Source organism: Perissodus microlepis, chromosome 22 (assembly GCF_051167445.1).
Source record: "Perissodus microlepis isolate ML-2025 ecotype Zambia chromosome 22, ASM5116744v1, whole genome shotgun sequence".
Taxonomy (NCBI): Eukaryota; Metazoa; Chordata; class Actinopteri; order Cichliformes; family Cichlidae; genus Perissodus; species Perissodus microlepis.
Window position 1 is genome coordinate 22,272,869 of NC_140481.1, and position 18,492 is coordinate 22,291,360.

At 40.2% G+C, this 18,492-nt stretch overlaps 1 protein-coding gene across 3 annotated transcripts in view; it reads left to right on the forward strand.

Moving 5' to 3' along the window:
• Window positions 1-18,492, forward strand: part of LOC146363086 (RNA-binding motif, single-stranded-interacting protein 3-like) — a 294,258-nt gene that overhangs the window by 158,638 nt on the left and 117,128 nt on the right. For all 3 annotated transcript variants that reach the window (XM_084919066.1, XM_084919068.1, XM_084919067.1), the window contains exon 6: window positions 3,737-3,828. In XM_084919066.1, coding sequence (XP_084775192.1) covers window positions 3,737-3,828 — 92 coding nt within the window. The remainder of the gene's footprint in view (window positions 1-3,736; window positions 3,829-18,492) is intronic.

Sequence of the window (18,492 nt, forward strand, 5' to 3'; positions counted from 1 at the left end):
GCATCGTTGTGTTATATTTGTCTATATGATTAGATTTATTTACCCTTTACTCCACTATATTGGAACCAGTATCATCTTTTTTCTCAAATCAAATTGCAGTGTCGGTGTGGCTTTAAGAAAAGCAATAACCTGTTACTGTGCATAATCCACACAGCATAATCATAATTACTTTAAAATAAAATTACACTGTTTTTGATGAAGTCGTATCACTTGGGCTAATTATGCATGTTACCAAAAGTTGTTGTTTTTTTCCTGCAGGGATTATTGCAAATCTTAGCAAACTAGGTAACGAGTATTCAGTTCTGAGAGGGGAACCAAACATAACAGATGGATTGCTGACGTGTTTTTAATCACCAGTGTTAGCTTAACAAAAAAGTAATCTACATACTACCATTAATTTTCAATGCTACTTCCATTTAGCCTAATAAGGTACAGTATGAGGCACTAAATTATATGTTTATATCCCAAACAATTATATTTTCTTTTCAGTTCAAAATATATTATATCTAATGAGGAATTCATTTAATATTTCCTTACACAAGTATATAAGAAAGTATATGTAGTAACAGATAAATCATGAATCTAAATTCATAGTAGAAACATAATGTATAAAATGTTTCTTTATGACTTATTGCTTAACTCTAGACTTTTAAAACTCCAACAAAAGAGCTCATATATCTATACAAAAACTAAAAGACTCAGGCTTTCTATAACCTCTATAACCATTCAGCCCGATAAAAGCACAAATAGTCTTAAAATGTCTCTGTATCTCTCAATTATTATTTTCCTTTTCAACAAAACAAGCCTTTAACTCTTTTTACCCTGTGGCTACAGTTCAAACATTCCACATTACAGAATCATTATGCGAATATCAGCTGCAGTAACTTCACATTGGAAGAGCAAACTGGATCTTTTACTGAGTGTCAATTCAGGCTTTTTGAGTGTATTTGACTGACCTGAAATCACCCCCTTCCTCAGTCTGCCTTTCTTCTGTACACGCCTTTTCACTTGCCTCCACCTTTCTCCCGCTTCTCTTTCGGTTTAGAGAGATTTGAATGTAGGTCAGCAGTCTCTAAAATCCTCATCCAAGTTTGATAAGTGCACTCCAGGTGGCAGTCGGGTAAATATTAAATTTGTAATTGGGGGTTCAAAGTATCCACGATTTAAATATTCTGGTTTCTGATTGTTAAAGAGAATAAGCCGTCGCCCTGAGGACCTCGATAACATAATATGTAGTTCTCTAAATGTGCTCGTAATACATTTTTTAAAGTGTTAATTTGTAGAATCTGCTAACATTTAAAGGGTGTGTTTACCCAAATGACCAGAGATGCCAAATGAAATTTTATTTTTGGCGCTCACAGTAATGAAAATAGCATTTAAGCATTTCAAAGGCCTTTTCAGACAGTTACAGAGGAACACGGGTGTGATATGTTCAAGGGAATACTCTTAATAAATAATGAGTTTACTCTCATAACCAGTGTAGGTGCTTCCATGAGAGACACAGATGTCACTCAGCATCCGAAATTCACTTGATGGGAATTCTTTTCAAGTTGTCTCCACGAGGTGCATGCAATTAGAAGGCTACGCTGTTTGATGTTTGTCAGTATGGAGTGAAAGCATCTAAAGAAAATTCAGTTTGCCTTTCTGAAATGTAATACATAATAATAAATCCACAAAGCATACACAGCAGTCTGTTTGGATTGTTGTGATTATGGGTCTGCTTTTTGTGCAGCACCCAAGAAGAAGATATTTGGAGAAAATTGTGTTTTTATACCTATATAATATATAGTAAAGTTTTATAGACCTGTATTGTACACTGTGGAGATATATGAAGGCACACTGATTTTGTTTGCTGTGTCTGAAAATACGCATTAATGTCTGTTTCACAACAGCAAATAATCACTGGAATCCAGTGGAACTGGGAGGTCAGATAGTTGTCTCTTAATCAGGTCAATACAAATATCTGCATGGGTAAATATCACTGAAGACAGGAAGGAAAGATTTTTATTTTTTATGTCTTTTTGTAATTGGTTAAGCCAAAACCCTCAATTAAATATATTTTTAAAGCTCAGCCGGGCTCTCTTTAAATACGGATTAAAATTTCAAAATTATACGTTTGCTAATATAACAATGGGTGAGTGCACTGCGGCTACTTGGAAAAATAGTCCTTGATTGCATTTATTTTTAAGAAAATGACTGGTTTCTCTTAATATCGCCTGTGGACTTCTCATTCCGGCTCTTCATATTTCCACAATTAAACGCAGCCTCGCTCTAACAGCTGGCCATTAATCAGTCCTCGCGCTCGATTTCTCTTCCACCGCTAGTTATGATTTTCACATTACTCCACACTCGTTTGCCGCCGCCCGACAGGAAAGTGACCCCAACCCCCTTACCCCCAGTCGTCGCTACCGCCGCATATGCGCACCTCAAATAATCGGGAAAGTGAGATGCTCGCATAAAGCCGCACACGGGCACACACGGGGCGAGAAAATAAGGCGTTGGAGTAAAGAACATGTATGATTGTATGATTGATGGTAAGTTGATGGGGTAACCGCAATGGCAAGTCCCCACCCCCAAACCCCGCCGCAGCCCCACCATCTCACAGCCATTATCCTTTTCTAATTACACTTTCCTTCTGAAACAGTGGATCAGAGGGCACCATTGACTGCTTTTAATCCGCCACCAAATTTTAATTAACACAGACGTGACCCCCGTCGCCGATACATACCGGAGAACGTCGAGATCACAATAACTCATAAATCACAGCCACAGATTTCATTCCCCCCGCTTTCCACCGCTGATGAATTTCCAGATGGGGCCTTGTGGCTGTTAATGTCAGAAAAATATGCGAGAGAGAGAGAGAGAGACGGAAAGTGTGTTAGGGAAAGAAAAGGACAGAGGAAAAGCGTAAGAAGATGAACAGAAAAGCTAAATTGTAAGAAATAGTGTGTCTTTATGTCTATGTAAGAGAGATGGAGTTGAAGAAAGAGAAAGAGAAATGGCAGCAGCTTTGGTATGCTGTCAACCTTTGAGAGATTTGTTACCGGGGAGAGGATTATGGAGGCTGTGAAATGGGGTTGTGTTAATATGCCGGGTGTTGAGGAACACGATGTGGGCCAGCCAGCTTCACAGCCTCCAGAAATCAAAAGGCTGAACAAGTGAAACGTGACGTTTTGAAGAATTAATTGACACATCTCCGCGTGTATGTCAGTGTATAGTGTGTGTAATATCCTTTAATCATTGATTTTAAATCACAAGCCTTTCATAAATAACCATTACTTTAATTAACCTACTTAATGAAATGAATGCATATGGGTTATCATTAAACAACAAACTGACAAACAGTGATGCCCCCTTATTCTTACGATACCGGTTGTCTTATTCGAGTGTGTATATCTGCGTGTTTGCGCATGCATGCAGTGTATCAGACTACGTATGTGCGGAGGTGGAGGTGGGCAGGGTGCCGGGTTTTGTTATTACTAAATCGCTCATCCATGCTACTAATTAAGATGCATAGCATCCCCCTATGAACGTCAGTGTCGCTAATTATCAAACAATGTAGTGCTCACTAGATATGAGAACTGGCAGCCTCTGTAGTCATGTTACCAACCTATTACTGCTACAATTACCAAGTGCCTGTCATTCTCCTTGTTAGTCATCTGCCTTAATTTTTTTTCTTAACTAATGTCTTTTTTTCTTCCTCTCCTTCTCCCCTTCTCCTCCTTTCTGTCTCCAGGATATGGCTTTGTGGACTTCGACAGCCCAGCTGCAGCGCAGAAGGCTGTGTCATCTCTCAAAGCCACTGGGGTGCAGGCCCAAATGGCCAAGGTAAGGAGTGTCTGAAAACAAGTTGGCGTCCTCACTTCCTCGTGCATTATCTTTAGCAGTTTTTAGTTTTTGGCTCATTCAGCTCCTGCCAGGTGTTTAGTATTGCACATTTAACAAACTTAAAAAGTCCTTCATGGCAAACTTGTTATCTTGAAGAGAGACTCCTAAATGTGGGCCTCAAACTGCATTTGAGTGCCATTAGACAACAACCTGGCAAGTGACACTGGTGCATGTATGTCTCTGTTATCTTACTGATGCTGAAGCTGGAGTCTAGTACTAGATACATGAAATTGTGGCTCACTTCTTTTCTGTGGTTATGTGGGCTTTTTGTGTTGTGTTTGACAGTATGCATATGTGCTGGATTACAGTGCTCCATGGCACTTGTGGTTTCCAGTTAGTGAGCTGGCCCCTCTCTAACTGAGGTTTGACTAGTCGCTTGTGCTACGTTGTCGAGTGTTATTCTCCTGCTAAAGTGGAAGCAGATGAGACAAGCTGTTTGAGTAGTACAAAAAGGACCCTAGTGAGTTGTACAATGGAGACAGGTTGATAGGCATGTGTGGAGAGGTGTAGCTTAGAGGAAACTGCACACTGCCAGGGTATGATTTCCTATACAATCTTGTATTTTATGTTAACACTGTGGTTTCATATTTATTGTTGGACATTTGACTGTCTGACAGAAGAGCCGTTTTACCGGGAAATGCATTTCAGAGATATTGTTTGGTGTTTGGCAACCCTCAGGCAGTGATCATACTGTTCTTTTCCCATTTTTGTTCTCTAATTTTCTTCATTTCCCTGTTGACTGCTCCGAGAGTCACCATATTAGAAGGCACAGCAGGGCCCTCTCTCCGGACATCTATGACAGACAAGCCTGCCTGACATAACCAGACTATTCTTGTACCCGTCAAAGATTTGTTAATGTCAGAATACCTAAATAGGTGAAGAAAATGTCAGTAGCACTGAAACAATAAATATGCTGATGACTATTTGAGGGTGCACCTTGAGTGATTTTTCTTGAGACGAGATAACCCTCGAAACCGAAGAAGACCTGATGAGATGGGGAGCGGCAATGGCTCCGGTGAAGATGACAGAATTGATGGTAACGATGAAGGTGGCAATTATTTTGATCAAATGGGATGAGATCTGACAGGAGGAGATGATATTCCGTGTGGTGCTCAGGTGTGCCATTTCTCAAATGCACCATTTGCCCGTTTCCTTTCCCCACCAGTGTCCTTCTTCCAATATTTATAAGAGGGCAAGCTCTCTGAATACTGATAAGAAACCATGCTCTTTGTCCATCACATTTTAAGACCACTCTTTGCATTGCTCCCCTTCTCTCAGTCAATATTTTCATGAGAGGGGCCTCGTGTCCCAAAACAAAAAAGCTGACCTTTATAGAAATCTTGCCGCAAACACATTCTCAAAATCATTTTCTATTAGCATTTGTGTATAATAGCTGATTTTTTTGAGCGCTCCCTTGTTCTGTTCGCACAAATGGTAAAACCAGCGTTCTCTGCTGCAGCTCTATGCTTTTATTACACTTGTGAGGGACATTAAGTAGTAGTTTGCTTTTATAGACTCCCTCTGTATCTCGCTAATGTGTCTTTACCAGGTATCACTACCATCACTCTATCGACTCCTCACCCAACACTTCCAGCCTAGCCCCTCACCATTTCTTTTGCTTAATGCCGTTTTCTCTCAGCATTGTTTTGGGTTTTGGTTGTTTTTTTTTTATTATTCTTCTGCACACACAAATATACAGACACACACACACATTTGTATTCACATCCACCAAGTGCTGCCCTGCGAGACATCCAATGAGCGCAGTTTTTCCTCCATCAATAATTAACAGTGTGTTATCTTTGTGTCTGCCTACCTGTCAAGGTGTCTCTCACACCCCACCCCCCTCCCGCTCGTTCTGTCATGCCGAGTAGCATTCCCGCAGCGGGAACGGATGAAAATACAGGTGAGCACCGAGGAGGGTGCAAATCAGAAAGACTACTGCTAACGCTGTGGACGGCTTCCACAATAAGAACATCCAGCCTCATTCTCTCGCTCCCTCTGCTCCATTTTGTCACTCCACAACAAAGTAATAAACGAATCGCAAGTCGGAGCCAGAGGCTTTGAGCTCATTAAATAAAACTGTCACAGTAATCAAGTTGCACCTTTTTTCCTGCCTTGATGCCATTAAAACACTTTTATTAAGGTGCCTTATTTTAAACACAGCTGCAAACCAGGCAAGAAATGGAGAGAAAGGCAAAGGATCACTTGATTTCCTCTTCTTCCGCCAGTGAAGCAGCCCGCTGTCTCTCTCCTCTTACTCCCCTTGGAATTTGAAATACCAAGGCAGTAGAGATGAAACGTTACCTTCCTTTTGTTTTGCCCTCCCCTGGGGATGGTGACAGCGAGAGGGAGGAGAGGAGCCATAATTAAGACACCTAAAGGACACTTCCCCCCTGCATCCCTTCCTGTCACTCACCTCTACACAAGTCACAGATAAGAGTACTTAACATAGGTGTGGAGTGCGTGTGTGTGTATTTGAATGTGACAGTGTATTATTATGTGCATGTTTGTCTGCGCTACATTCCCTGAATTACACATTTTTTGCATCATTTTGTAACATTTTTTATATCATTTTGTAACATTTTTGTATATGATTGTAACTAATTTTTAATTTAAACTAGGATGCCTGTCATTTCATCTAAAATGGAAAATTACATTTTGTAAAACACACGTTATACCTTATTAACCTTATCACCTTATCTTTGTGTACAAAGAGTTGAATGATGGGGGATTAGCTCACTTTAGTATAAAGAGTTGTGAAAACGACCGACTGGCTTCATCTAAGACTGAGAAATGAAAAAAACGTGGGGTGTATTTCTAAATCTGGAACAGGCACTCTAGCACTTTGCTTTCTAACTAGTCAAGCGTCTCTGTTCTAGCTATGCTCTTTGAATAAAGATCTTCACATCCATAAGTACAGCAGGTGTGTCGTGGGTTTGTTGAATTTTATCCCATTTCTTAAGAACATGACTGTCAGATCCTTTTCATCTGCACTTACCTCCTGGCACCATAGACTCTTCTTTTGTTCTTCGCTTGTCCGGTTTCTCAAATTTCTTAAGGACACACTGCACACAATGCCACAAAACACCAAATTTTCAGCTTAGATCTCTTTGTAAATCTTGTTTCAAAAATACTATTTTATGTCTGTCAGTCTGTGTTATCATTGGCATTTCTGGCATAATTGAGAGGAAATAGTTTTTTTTGTGTGACAGACTACTAGCAACAAAGTTCCTACATATACAGTTTTTAAATTGGTTCTTTGCTAAATTTTCTGTTATAAAACTGGCTCATCCTTTGATTTAAGTGCCTTTTGTAATCTCGAACGAGTCGGGTTTAAGTTGCTTAACGAACATATATATATATATATATATATATATATATATATATATATATTAGGGCTGCCACGATTAGTCGACTAGTCACGATTACGTCGACTATTAAAATCGTCGACGACTGATTTAATAGTCGACGCGTCGTTTGAAGCTTTGTAAGATCACAAAAGACGCAGGAATAAGTAGTAGGATTTAAGAGTGTAATAACGGACTGAAACAGAAGATGGCAGCACTGCATGTACAAGGATGCCAGCTGCCGTTAAATCCCGAAGAAGAAGAAGCTGTCCCAGAATTCATAGCACAGCCCAGCTCCGTTTCCAACAATGGCGGCAGCTAGTTAGTTTTAATATTACTCTTATTATTCTTTCTGGGTCACAAAATAAACGTTTAACATATTTTCAGGCGAGAATGTAACTGTGTAAACCTCAAATATCTGCTCAGTTTATCAAGACACCACATATTTTCAAAAGCGCTCCGACGTTTTCGGAGACGTCTGTTACCCACTAGCTCGATAGCTAGCCGGGGGCAAGGTCACTAGAGCCGTGAGAACACCGGACTCCCGGCAAATCGTTTTCAAACCCACCGCCATCTTTCGCTACTCAGGTTAAACATGATATACAAGTCACTTAGATAACTTTAAAATGTTATTGTTTGGCTTTTTTTTTAGTATTTTATTTGTTCCTGAGTAAATCAGTTTGGCTGAGATCAAAGTTATAGTTTTTACACAGCTGAATAAACGTCAAGCAGACAGCTGATTATCAGAAGTGTGAGATGCTCGAGAATTTACTCCAGTGTCCTGTTATATTTTAGATAGCAAGGAGTTTATTAAACTTCACCGAAACAATCTGCAAACTTCATTAAAATTTAATAAACTATCATCTTGTCTTTATTTTTAGTTAGCACATACCTTAAACACTTAAAGCTGTCAGCTAATGATAGTTATATAAGAGCAGATGCTGCTGGTGCAATAAGCTGTACGTTTTACGTCCAATGGATGATGATCTGATTAGTCGACTAATCGCAAAAATAATCGGTGACTAGTCGACTATCAAAATAATCATTTGTGGCAGCCCTAATATATATATATATATGTATATGAGTAAAAAAAACCTGCTAATGTTCAAAGAAAAGCTTTAAAAGAACTTCAGAAAGGCTGGAGAAATACTGAGCAAAATATAAAACAATGTAGCTTAGCTCAAGTCTTTTTCATGGTACTAGAACTCTTAGCAAAAAGGTGAAAGGGATGAATAAGTATTAACCAAAATGTATTAGTTTTCTTATTACATTGTCATTAACAGGCGCGTACATGACATCACTAAAGAAGTATTAAAACAGGCAGTATGACTTTATATAAATTAAGATGGGAAAATCTAGTAAATCTTAACATAGTGTTCTAACAAGAGACCTTAATAGGATTCACTAGGGTAAGTGTGTTCGTGTTTTGTGCATGTGTGTAATACGGTTTGTAGGCACGCACTTGCCTCCTGGCACCATAGACTCTATTCTCTGTGCCACTTTGTTCAGGTAGCTTTCCAAACTGAGAAGACCGACACATCGAGCAGACAGAATGATAACAGGTAAACGCCGCGTCTAGCTTCGCAGATGCAAACCTGTCAACCAGCCGCTCGCCTCACTCTCCACAGGCTGCCATTTTCCCCTTGAGCCAATCAGACTGAATTATGGGAAGGGCACCCTCGATTGTGGTGTCTGTGTCGGAGAGGTAATTCCGCCTGACAGCTGCTTGCTTTCAGACAACAGCCAGTCTTTATGGAAATCATCCCTCCCTATTCTCGCTCCAGTCGGCTTCTGCTGATAACAGCCCGGATGAAAACAAAGCTGTCCTTTTTGTATTTTCTTCTCTTTTTTTTTTTTTTTTGACTCGTTCCTCTCGGCGTGGGCAACCTAGAATTAGAAAAAACAAATCTGACACCCTATGGAGGCTAACCGGGTTCACCCAGCTTTCTATAGCTAATTGTTATATGAACTTTGGATCTTGCTAGACATTGTCTGATACAAATAAATATACATGCATTATGTGAGAATAGTATACATAGTGTCAAAAGTGTCAAAACTAAACAATGGTGTTCATATTAGAGGATTTAAATAGTGGGGATGAAGACTTTGTGAATAGCGTCTCCATCCTTACCCTTGTTTAAATAGCCGATATTTATAAGGTTCGCAGAAGCTGCAGGCAGACAGAAAGGTGCTGCTTGCCCTTCACATTACAGAGGGGAAATTATGCTAAAAGCATCATTAAAGTGCCTCCATGAAGTGAATCCCAAATGTTTATGATAACACAGTGCACACACCGGCTCATCAACCAGTAGTCACTGGTGAATGCTTCAGATGGTTTAACGGTGTGAAACGAACCGGAGTGTTCAGTCCTCCTGCTCGTTCCCTCTCATGCATTCTCGCTTTCACTGCCTTTCGCTTGCTCTGTCTCCTCCACAGTCTTTTTCTTTCTCTCTCCCGGGGAAGGTTTTCTGTCAATATCACATTTATAGTCATGTGAAATGCACGGATCCCCCTATGGGTGGTCTGCAGTCAGTCAGCAGACTTTCTTATTATCCTTTAAAGGTGACTTCTCTGATGTCTCAGCTCCACTGGCACCCAGGACACCACCGTTCAGCTCAACACAGGGTGACCTCTGTATGATAATCAAAGGGACTTGACTGCGCTCTCACAGTTGGTTACTGACAACAGCTAGGCTAGCAGGGCTAGCCAGCATGTGTTAAATCTGGAGAAAATGCAGCTGGAATGCAGTGCATTCTGTATACCGAAGGATAATTGCAAAGACTTTGGGGATACAGGTGCTCACTCAGCAGCATCATTCACCTCGCTGTTTTCCAGCTTGAATGCAGTGCCATTTCCCCTCTGACATCCACCTCAGCATTTGTTCACAAAACATATGGTGTCAGTGTTGTGATCAGCGTTTTCCCCCAGAAGCTGCCATCAACTGAGACATCCTTATGATTATAGTCCCTCACAGCACCTCGTTTTCTTACATAGTTTTTGCTCAAATTTTATGGATGTAAAGGATTCTTGTCAGCACATAAGTATAGTTTGGACATCGCCATAACCTGTAGGTTTAGACTGATTTTCCTGCAAATGTCCCTTTCTTTCCTCACTAATTCTCATCTCCCTGAAAGTATGATATGACCACTTCAACATTATGTTGGCCCACCTTACTGTTGCCATGTTTACCTTAACCTTAATCCCAGTGCATGTTGAATTTGAATTGCCAGATGTCCATATTAAAAACATACAGTGTATAAAAGCAATCCTTGTGAGACAAGAACCGAGGCTTTACTTCACCTTGAATACTTAGTTTCTACCTTTTTTTCATTTATAAAGCACAACACACCCACAAGGTCAAACTACACTAGTAGTCTAGTCAACATATGTGTATAAAAATGTGCACAAAACAGCATACTTGAATTGTATTAGGCATTTAATGCACCCAGCACAGAAATAACCAACAATAAAAGGATGTTTTTTGGCAACAGCAGAATAACATTTTAGTAGACTCTTGATTATAGATGCACTGATTGCAATTTTCATGGCCGATTCCAATTTCCAGTTTGTTTGTTTTTTTCTGTGTGACCTCCTGATGCCGATTTTTGATGATTCCAGTTTACTTTCTAGGAGCTATAGAGGATGGGGTGTGCAAACAAAAACACGTTTTCTTCTATGCAAACTTATTTTATTATTGTCATAATAAAGGAAGTTAAACTTCCAAGGTGAAAATAAAGTCCTCTGCTAATACAAAGAAGTACAAATAATTAACAGTAAATGAATTGCTGTACATCCACCTTTACCTGACCTTTTTTACCTTATCTAACAAAAGTAGGAGCAAAAATTTTATGTCACAAAACAAATGTCAGATATTTGCATCGTTTTCTAGTGTGCTTATAACTTCACTAGATAACTGCTTTGATCCTTTGCTCATACGGAGGCTGCTGATTTGTGGCTGGCTCTGAGCTCTGGATAACTTTAGCCACTTTAAAGTTTCTTTAATGTCTGTGTCCAACCAGGTGAAGGTGATTTAAGTGTTCAATTAGTTTTGTTGTTACACTTTCATGGTTATTCCCAGCCGTGTTTTGCTTTTGGGAATTTTGCATCGCTCACAGCGAAGAGCCTCCACACTACAACATGTTAGCATGTATCTGTTAGTCTATGCATGTCAGTTTGTCTGTGCTGTGTATGTGTTGTGCATGCATTTAAGCCACTGGCTCATAATTGGGCATACATAGTGCTGACGAGTCGGTCACCGGTCCATGCCGAAAACAGGAAATGGGACGATTCCTGTTCCTGGCTGGTCAATTGGTGCATCTCTAGTCCTGATGGTATTCATTTTACCCTTGGTTTGACATATATTCCTCACAAGTACACTTACTCATTGTTACTCATTGTATGATACTAAGGAGAGAGTAGTAGATGAGGTGCTGCCCCTTGGCATGTATATATAATATCATTCAATCTGAAGGAATTTTGCTTTTAGGAATGGCCTTAAAGTGGTCAGAGCTAATATGTTTCTAGCACAGGCCCAGCTGAAAAGCTGAAAGCTTGAGATTGGAGGAAAAAATGAGTTATGAATCATGCAGGGGTATTTGTTCCAAATAAAAAATATAGTGCTGAAATTTGCATATGTCCACTTTAAAAGAATTAAGTTCTCTAAAGTTGTGCTGCGTTTCTGCTGATTTACTGAAAATGCCTGACAATTTAAATAATCTTTTTCCATGATGATTTTGACTCTTTTTTTTTTTTCATTTTTGTAATTGGCCTACACTAGAATGACGTGAATGACAAAATATGTTGACACCTGTTGAAATATGCAGTGTAGGGAGATAATATAACTCCTAAAAAGAAAGAGCTGGATTTGCTCATATACAACTTTTTTATAAGCTGTAGTTAGCACCACTGTGGCTCAGCACACCACCCCCCTCTCGTTTTTCCTGCAGAAGTGATACTTTTGAAGGGCAAAGCCAGTGAGAGTGAGACGGACCATCTGACAAGCACTGGCTCCGAAGCACCTCTGTTGGCTTCCACTGTCTCTGCCGTCTAATTACGCTTCAATCATCCACGGGAGCGCTGCATGCGGTAAATTATTTTGCAGAGCAGTGCGGAGACGTGCCGAGCTGCGAGCATGAGAGAAAATGAGAAATAGAGACTAAGTAGAAATCAATAAGAGCTCAAGTAAAAAGAAAAAAACTCCACAACTTTAAAAGGTAGCAAAGATTATCAGAATAATGGAATTAAGAGAGAGACAAAAAAAAGTGAGAGAAACTGCAGAAAGTGCTGGATGTCATAATGTCGCCTCCACACAGCCGGATTTAGACGAGTGCGAATGAACAAAGTTACAAACTTGTCATTTAACCAGGCAGAGAGGTGCATGAGAAAGCGATGCATCGAGAGATGCCGAGTACTCTCCCACCTACTCCACTTTTATATGTTGCCGAAACTAGCAGCCAGCTGTGTAAATGAAAGCATGAATAATGTTAGAAACTCACTTGAGCACTGCGTAACAAAGCCTTGGTTTAAGCGGAGTAGGTGGTGACTGATACATGTGTTCCCCTCGGGGCTTACTAAAGCTGTATACGCCTACTGCAGAGATCGAGCAGTACTACGAACACTCGTATACTTGCATTGACTCATCTCTACTCACCTGAAGCTGACACCGGTTCTTATACATGCTTATGCCCTTCCTGTGCCAAAATGGCAAGACTGAGATCTTCAGGGTTTACAAGATTTGCTCATGTCTCAGTGTGAGAGTCTTTGTTGGCCTGATAGCCTGCGGTAAAACCCCTGATTCTGGTTGCCTGCAGACTTTGGATGGAGTCTCTGCTGCAATTCGGTTGGGTTTGATTATCGGAATACAAATAATGAACAAATCAACTGTTACTGCACAAAAAGACTTGCTTTAATTTATATAAAACACAATTACTTCATAATTTTTGCATCGTAATGTATTGGTAGCTTATTGAAGCATGTTGTTTCACTAGTTTAGTTTGCCCTACATTCATACACACAATACTCAAAAATACCTGCTGGATTTGCAAGTTTGGAACTGGTGTACACTAAGGGAAAAACACCAACATTCCAGCAGTACTAGAGTAGTACAGTATATGCCTGCTGCTACATGAAAGATGGCACAGATACTGAGGAATCATTTGGGAATTACTGCCATTTTTTCTTAAGAATATCAGTCTGTCATCAGGTTATTTTTTATTGGTTTCCACTCTCACTACAAAAGTGGGTCTAATTAAAGTACAATTTGCAGTGGTTGTATTTATGCGTGTATAAATAGCAGCTTGTTCTGTTCCCAAATTGCTCCAAAATGGCCTTGTGTCTAAATTGTAGCCTTAATAAAGAATAGTAAAGGCTTGCATTCTCAGTACGCTCAATGCTGCCATGCTTCCTTTGAAGCAAACATAAATATGGCTTTTTCAGGTCTGGTAATGGCCACAGTGTGCAGTTATTAGAATCTCTTTGATGTGGCAACTGTGCCAACCTGCTCGGTGTCTCTGTGAATTGATCTGGCTCAATTAGCGGGCCCGCAGAGACGACGTTCAAAGGACTGGGCTTCCACGCTCAACACTGACACATAGACCAGGTGAAACGCTTTGCATTCATTTACGCAGCTGGCCCTGAGAAGATAACCTGCGAATAGTGGTGAATATTGGAAAATCAATGGTGCAGCTTGAGTTTCAAGCAAAGCTTCACCAAGAATGTTTGGTGCATTCTTTAACTAATTTCCCACAGCTATGGGCTTAAGTGGGATTTAACTAAATAACTTCTAAACATGCTTCACAATCTGCTCACTCTACTTTATAACAGTGTGCTTCTTCCCACAAAGCTTACATACACACTCATATTCTACTACGATAACAATATGCACCTAATAATATTTCCAATTTGATACTGGTCATTTAAAGAATATGTTCACTGTGGACGCTCATTGTACATCTGCTGTACTGCGTATAAAAGAAAAGTTTGATTTTCTAGAAGATGCTCTGTTAAACACTAATACTTGGTTACAAAGGAGCTAAAGAGTGAGGCTTCCATCACTCAGGTCAAACAAGCCTGTCTGTAAATGGTAATATTAGGGTGATACTGAGTGTCATTAACTGTGTACTGTGTACATACACAAAAGGCAAAGAGTGCATTTTGTGTATGTAAATGTAGACACTCTGGCCTCTCTTCCACCCTTCGTCTCTCCCCTGATTCAGCTGACCTACTTCAATTTGTCTTCATCAGTCATACCAATTAACTCGAGGATTAGATTCCTCAATGCCAGCCACCCCGAGTCCTCCCTATATACCACTACCTCTACAGTCCCTCTGTTCCTACATCCAATGCTACCACTGCTTTTCTTAAGATTTTGTGTTTCGGAAATCTTTGATACCTCTGCACAACTGTATATGATATGCTACAAAAAGCGCACTTCACAGGATTTTTCACGGCAAGTATTGTTCAAAATAATACATTACAGTGCACTAAAACCACCAAGCTTCAGGTTTTACTATTGCAGGGTGGGTTTTTTTCAAAGCACAAAACCCTAAATGATGAAGTACAATGATTGCTCACACAGAGAACATGTAAAAAGTAAGGTATGTGTGTAATTCCACAGAATGCACTGTACTCTTGAGTGTGCATTGATTGAGTCACATAGTAATGCATACCTCCAGCAGAATTTCATAATTTACCCTCCCTCCAAGATCATTCAGTAAATTCACACAGAAAAGACAATAAGCAGGCTTCTGCATCATTTGCACAATTTTCTGCTGTACAGCTACGAGCAAACACTGGGGCTTTTTTTAACGATTTGTTTATTCATGTGTTCACCATGCTAATGTAAATCTGCAAGATCTGCATTACTGGCGAATATTTAGTACACGATGCAGACTACCAAACATGGTGTTGAAATAGTACTTTTTATATAATAGTGGGGTGGAGGGGGTGTTCAAACTATGAAACAAAAACAATGGGGAAAAAAACTTTCATAACTAAGAAGTAAAAACTCAAAAATACCAGAAGAATATACTAAATTAAATAGATCTTTGCTACTTAGTCAAACATAAAGAGTGACTATATTAAAACACAGCGCCTTAAATTCATCTTTAATTTACCAGAAAATGGCATTTGATTAATGACCACTGCAGCTGCAGAAGTCCGTATGCCAACTTGAACTGCTTATATCCAGTTGCACGCTTGTGTGAGTTCGCATTCCAGTCGCACTGAGCGTTACTTTGCATAAGTCATATTTAATAGCAGGTAAGGGGGCTGAAACACAGTCAGTCAGATTAGAGACTGCATCGGTGTTAACTCTGAAACAGAACTGCCAGGAAAAACTGGGGCTCAATTACAGAGAGACCAATGACACATACTTGGAGGTGCGGGATGTTGTATATAGTACATTTGCAAAAGAAAAATGGACAGCGCTAATATTTTCACAGCCTCTTATCTATAGGCTTCCCAGCAATGATTAGGTGATCAGTTTAGTTTTTACAGATTGATGCGATAGCTGAGCTTTATTTCCCTCACTGCCTCTTTTCAGTTTAAAAAGAATAACATCAGACACGCCTCTTTCTTTTCTTTAACCAGCTGCCCTCAAACCATCATCCTCCACTTTCTTTATTAAGACTCATCTCTTTTATCCTTCCTTTATCCTTCCATAGCGCCTCGTCTTGCTCACTGCTTCCCTCTCTATGTCCCTCTTTAATGAATTCTACGGGTATGCGATGTTAAATTACACTGACTGTTTCCATTTCCAGCGGCTTCAATCATATGTGAGAGGTCTGTAGTAGAAGGGGAGCTGTGAGTCCAGCCAGGGCAGATCAGGGCAGATCAGGGCTGCAGTTGATGAACCAGCTCTCTGACACCAACACAGTCGCTCATTCTGCCTAATGAGGAAAAGGAAAAACCAGAGCAAGGAGTCCTTTTTTGTTTCCTCCGTCCTTTTCATCTCACTGGCTCGGCTCCCATGAGTCCTCTTGTGCGAACGTTTCCTTGCAAGTTGCGGCGGTAATGCCGTTTCGCATCAATATATGAAACACGTGTGATTGTGCTTTTATTTTTGGTTATTTTTCATATCTTTTATCTTTGCTCTTTCTTGATCGACTGAAAAGTAAAGCATCTTTAGAAAAAAAAATGAAGCTCAACAGGGGACTTGCCCTTAAGACCTCAGGACTAGTACAGACATATCTTGTATGTACACACACTGGAACGGGAAGAAAGAAGAGAAATACAGCTTAAGGATGGGTGGAGCAAATGATCTTTTACCTGCAGTTTTCTCCAGGGTCTGGATGAAATAAGAGATGGTCAGCACTTCAGAGACAGAAATTGAGATGGGACAGGTAGATGTATGGCACACGGGTGTCTTAACCCCCTCTGAGGTGATTTCAGATCATTACCTCTCCTTCAATGTCTCACCTCGAAAACAAAACATCAGCACATTCCTAAAATCCACTCCAAGGATCTCTAGCAGGCAAAAGAAAGTCACACACATTTTTTCCCAGCCTGTTTCAAATGATTTACTAATAGTTTTATTACTAAGGTTATTCCTTATGGGCGATATGACCAAAAATATTTATCACGATATACATTTGAAAATTTGCGATAACGATATAACTGACGATATAATTGACACTAGACAAAATACTTTACAACTCCACAACTTTATTAGTGGAAAAAAAATCTATGTATTTTGACTTAAACAAGCAGCTGTTTTTCATGTGCATTAAAGTTACATAAAAATTTAACAGTGCAAATACAAATTCCTTGCTGACAGTTTAACCAAAAGGCATTTCCAGTGGAAATTGGCCGACATATCCTCAGCATAACCATGTATAATATCCACAAAACTTAAAAAGAGGTTACACACACACAATACGGTAATATTATGTTGAAGCACAGTACGTATCACTCCGCGAGGCTCCTGCCTATGATAGCCGCAGTGATCCATCAAGCGGTGCGGCTTCGTAGCTTAGCGAAGTCGTACTAAAACATTTGACAGATTTTCGAGCGCCGTGTACCACATAAAATTGTTTCGAGGTCAGTAAACACAACCAGAATTCATAAGCCACACGGGATTATAAGGGGCACTGTCGATTTTCTGAAAAATCAAAGGATTGATTTTAAGTGTGCCGTATTAATTCATTAACACGGTAATAATTGTGCCATATTTTCCAAAATACGGCCGTCGCTAGCATGCACTACCAAAAATAGTGCTTTGTTGTGTATCTGATGGACGAAAGCTAAACCGGTTCCAAACCACTGAACTTGCAGCATTTTTACAAACCATCATCCATTTCATTCAACGATATGCTTTCGCCCTTCTCATACTCCGTCGCCGCTGTGCTTTTTCCGCCATGTGCATATGTAAACAAAGGCACTGCGCATGCGCGTTTCACCCATATTCTATCGCGATATTTCATTTTCTTATCGTTGCCCAACATTATACCGGTATTACCGTGAACGGTATTGATATGGCCCAGCCCTATTCTCCACTGCCCTTTTGTTTACGCACGGTGGCAATATTTTGCCTGCATGCATTGCGATGGGTGTTGTGCGACTGCGTGCAGACTTTGTGTTGTCGGTTTCTCTCTCTCCTGTTCTCTCCATTTGTCTTTGTTATGTCTGTCACTGTTTCTCGTTCCTCCGCTCCACCCATAAAAGCAGCTGTTCTGTCTCCTTCACTTACACTATGCTTGATGTTTGGCATGAGTGCTGGTTTGTTGTGCTTTGTTTGTGATGTATTGGGTTTTGTGTGTGCGTGCGTGTGTGTGTGTTATCTCCATATTCTTGATCCCATCTTGGTGGTGCCGCTGTGTTGTTTGAGACTTATCTTGCCTCCATCGCCGGTTTTATCTTTGCATTATCGTTTCGGTCGTTCCCATGTTATCAAATGGCACGATCGAGCTGGCGACCTCTCTTTCTTGAGATCGTCTTAAAGTGCTCTCAGAGATGTCTCAGCAGTTCCTTTAAGGTTTTCCTTCCTGCCACGGGTGATCTTTTTTTTATTGCATGTCATCGTCCCTTCTTTGGCATGCTGAATGTCAAAATATTTGATTTTTTTCCCCATTTGCATGCATTTTAGCCTTTGTGTGTGTTTCGCAGCCTCTTCCTGGATGGTATAGATTTTCACATGCGTCAAAAACATTTAACTCTCAGGGATATCTTTGTTTCTACCAGCAGCTGCGATTTGTCTCCTGCCATCATGTGCGTTCGCCTGTGTTTACATGGCTGCAAGTCTGTGTTGTTACATTTGATT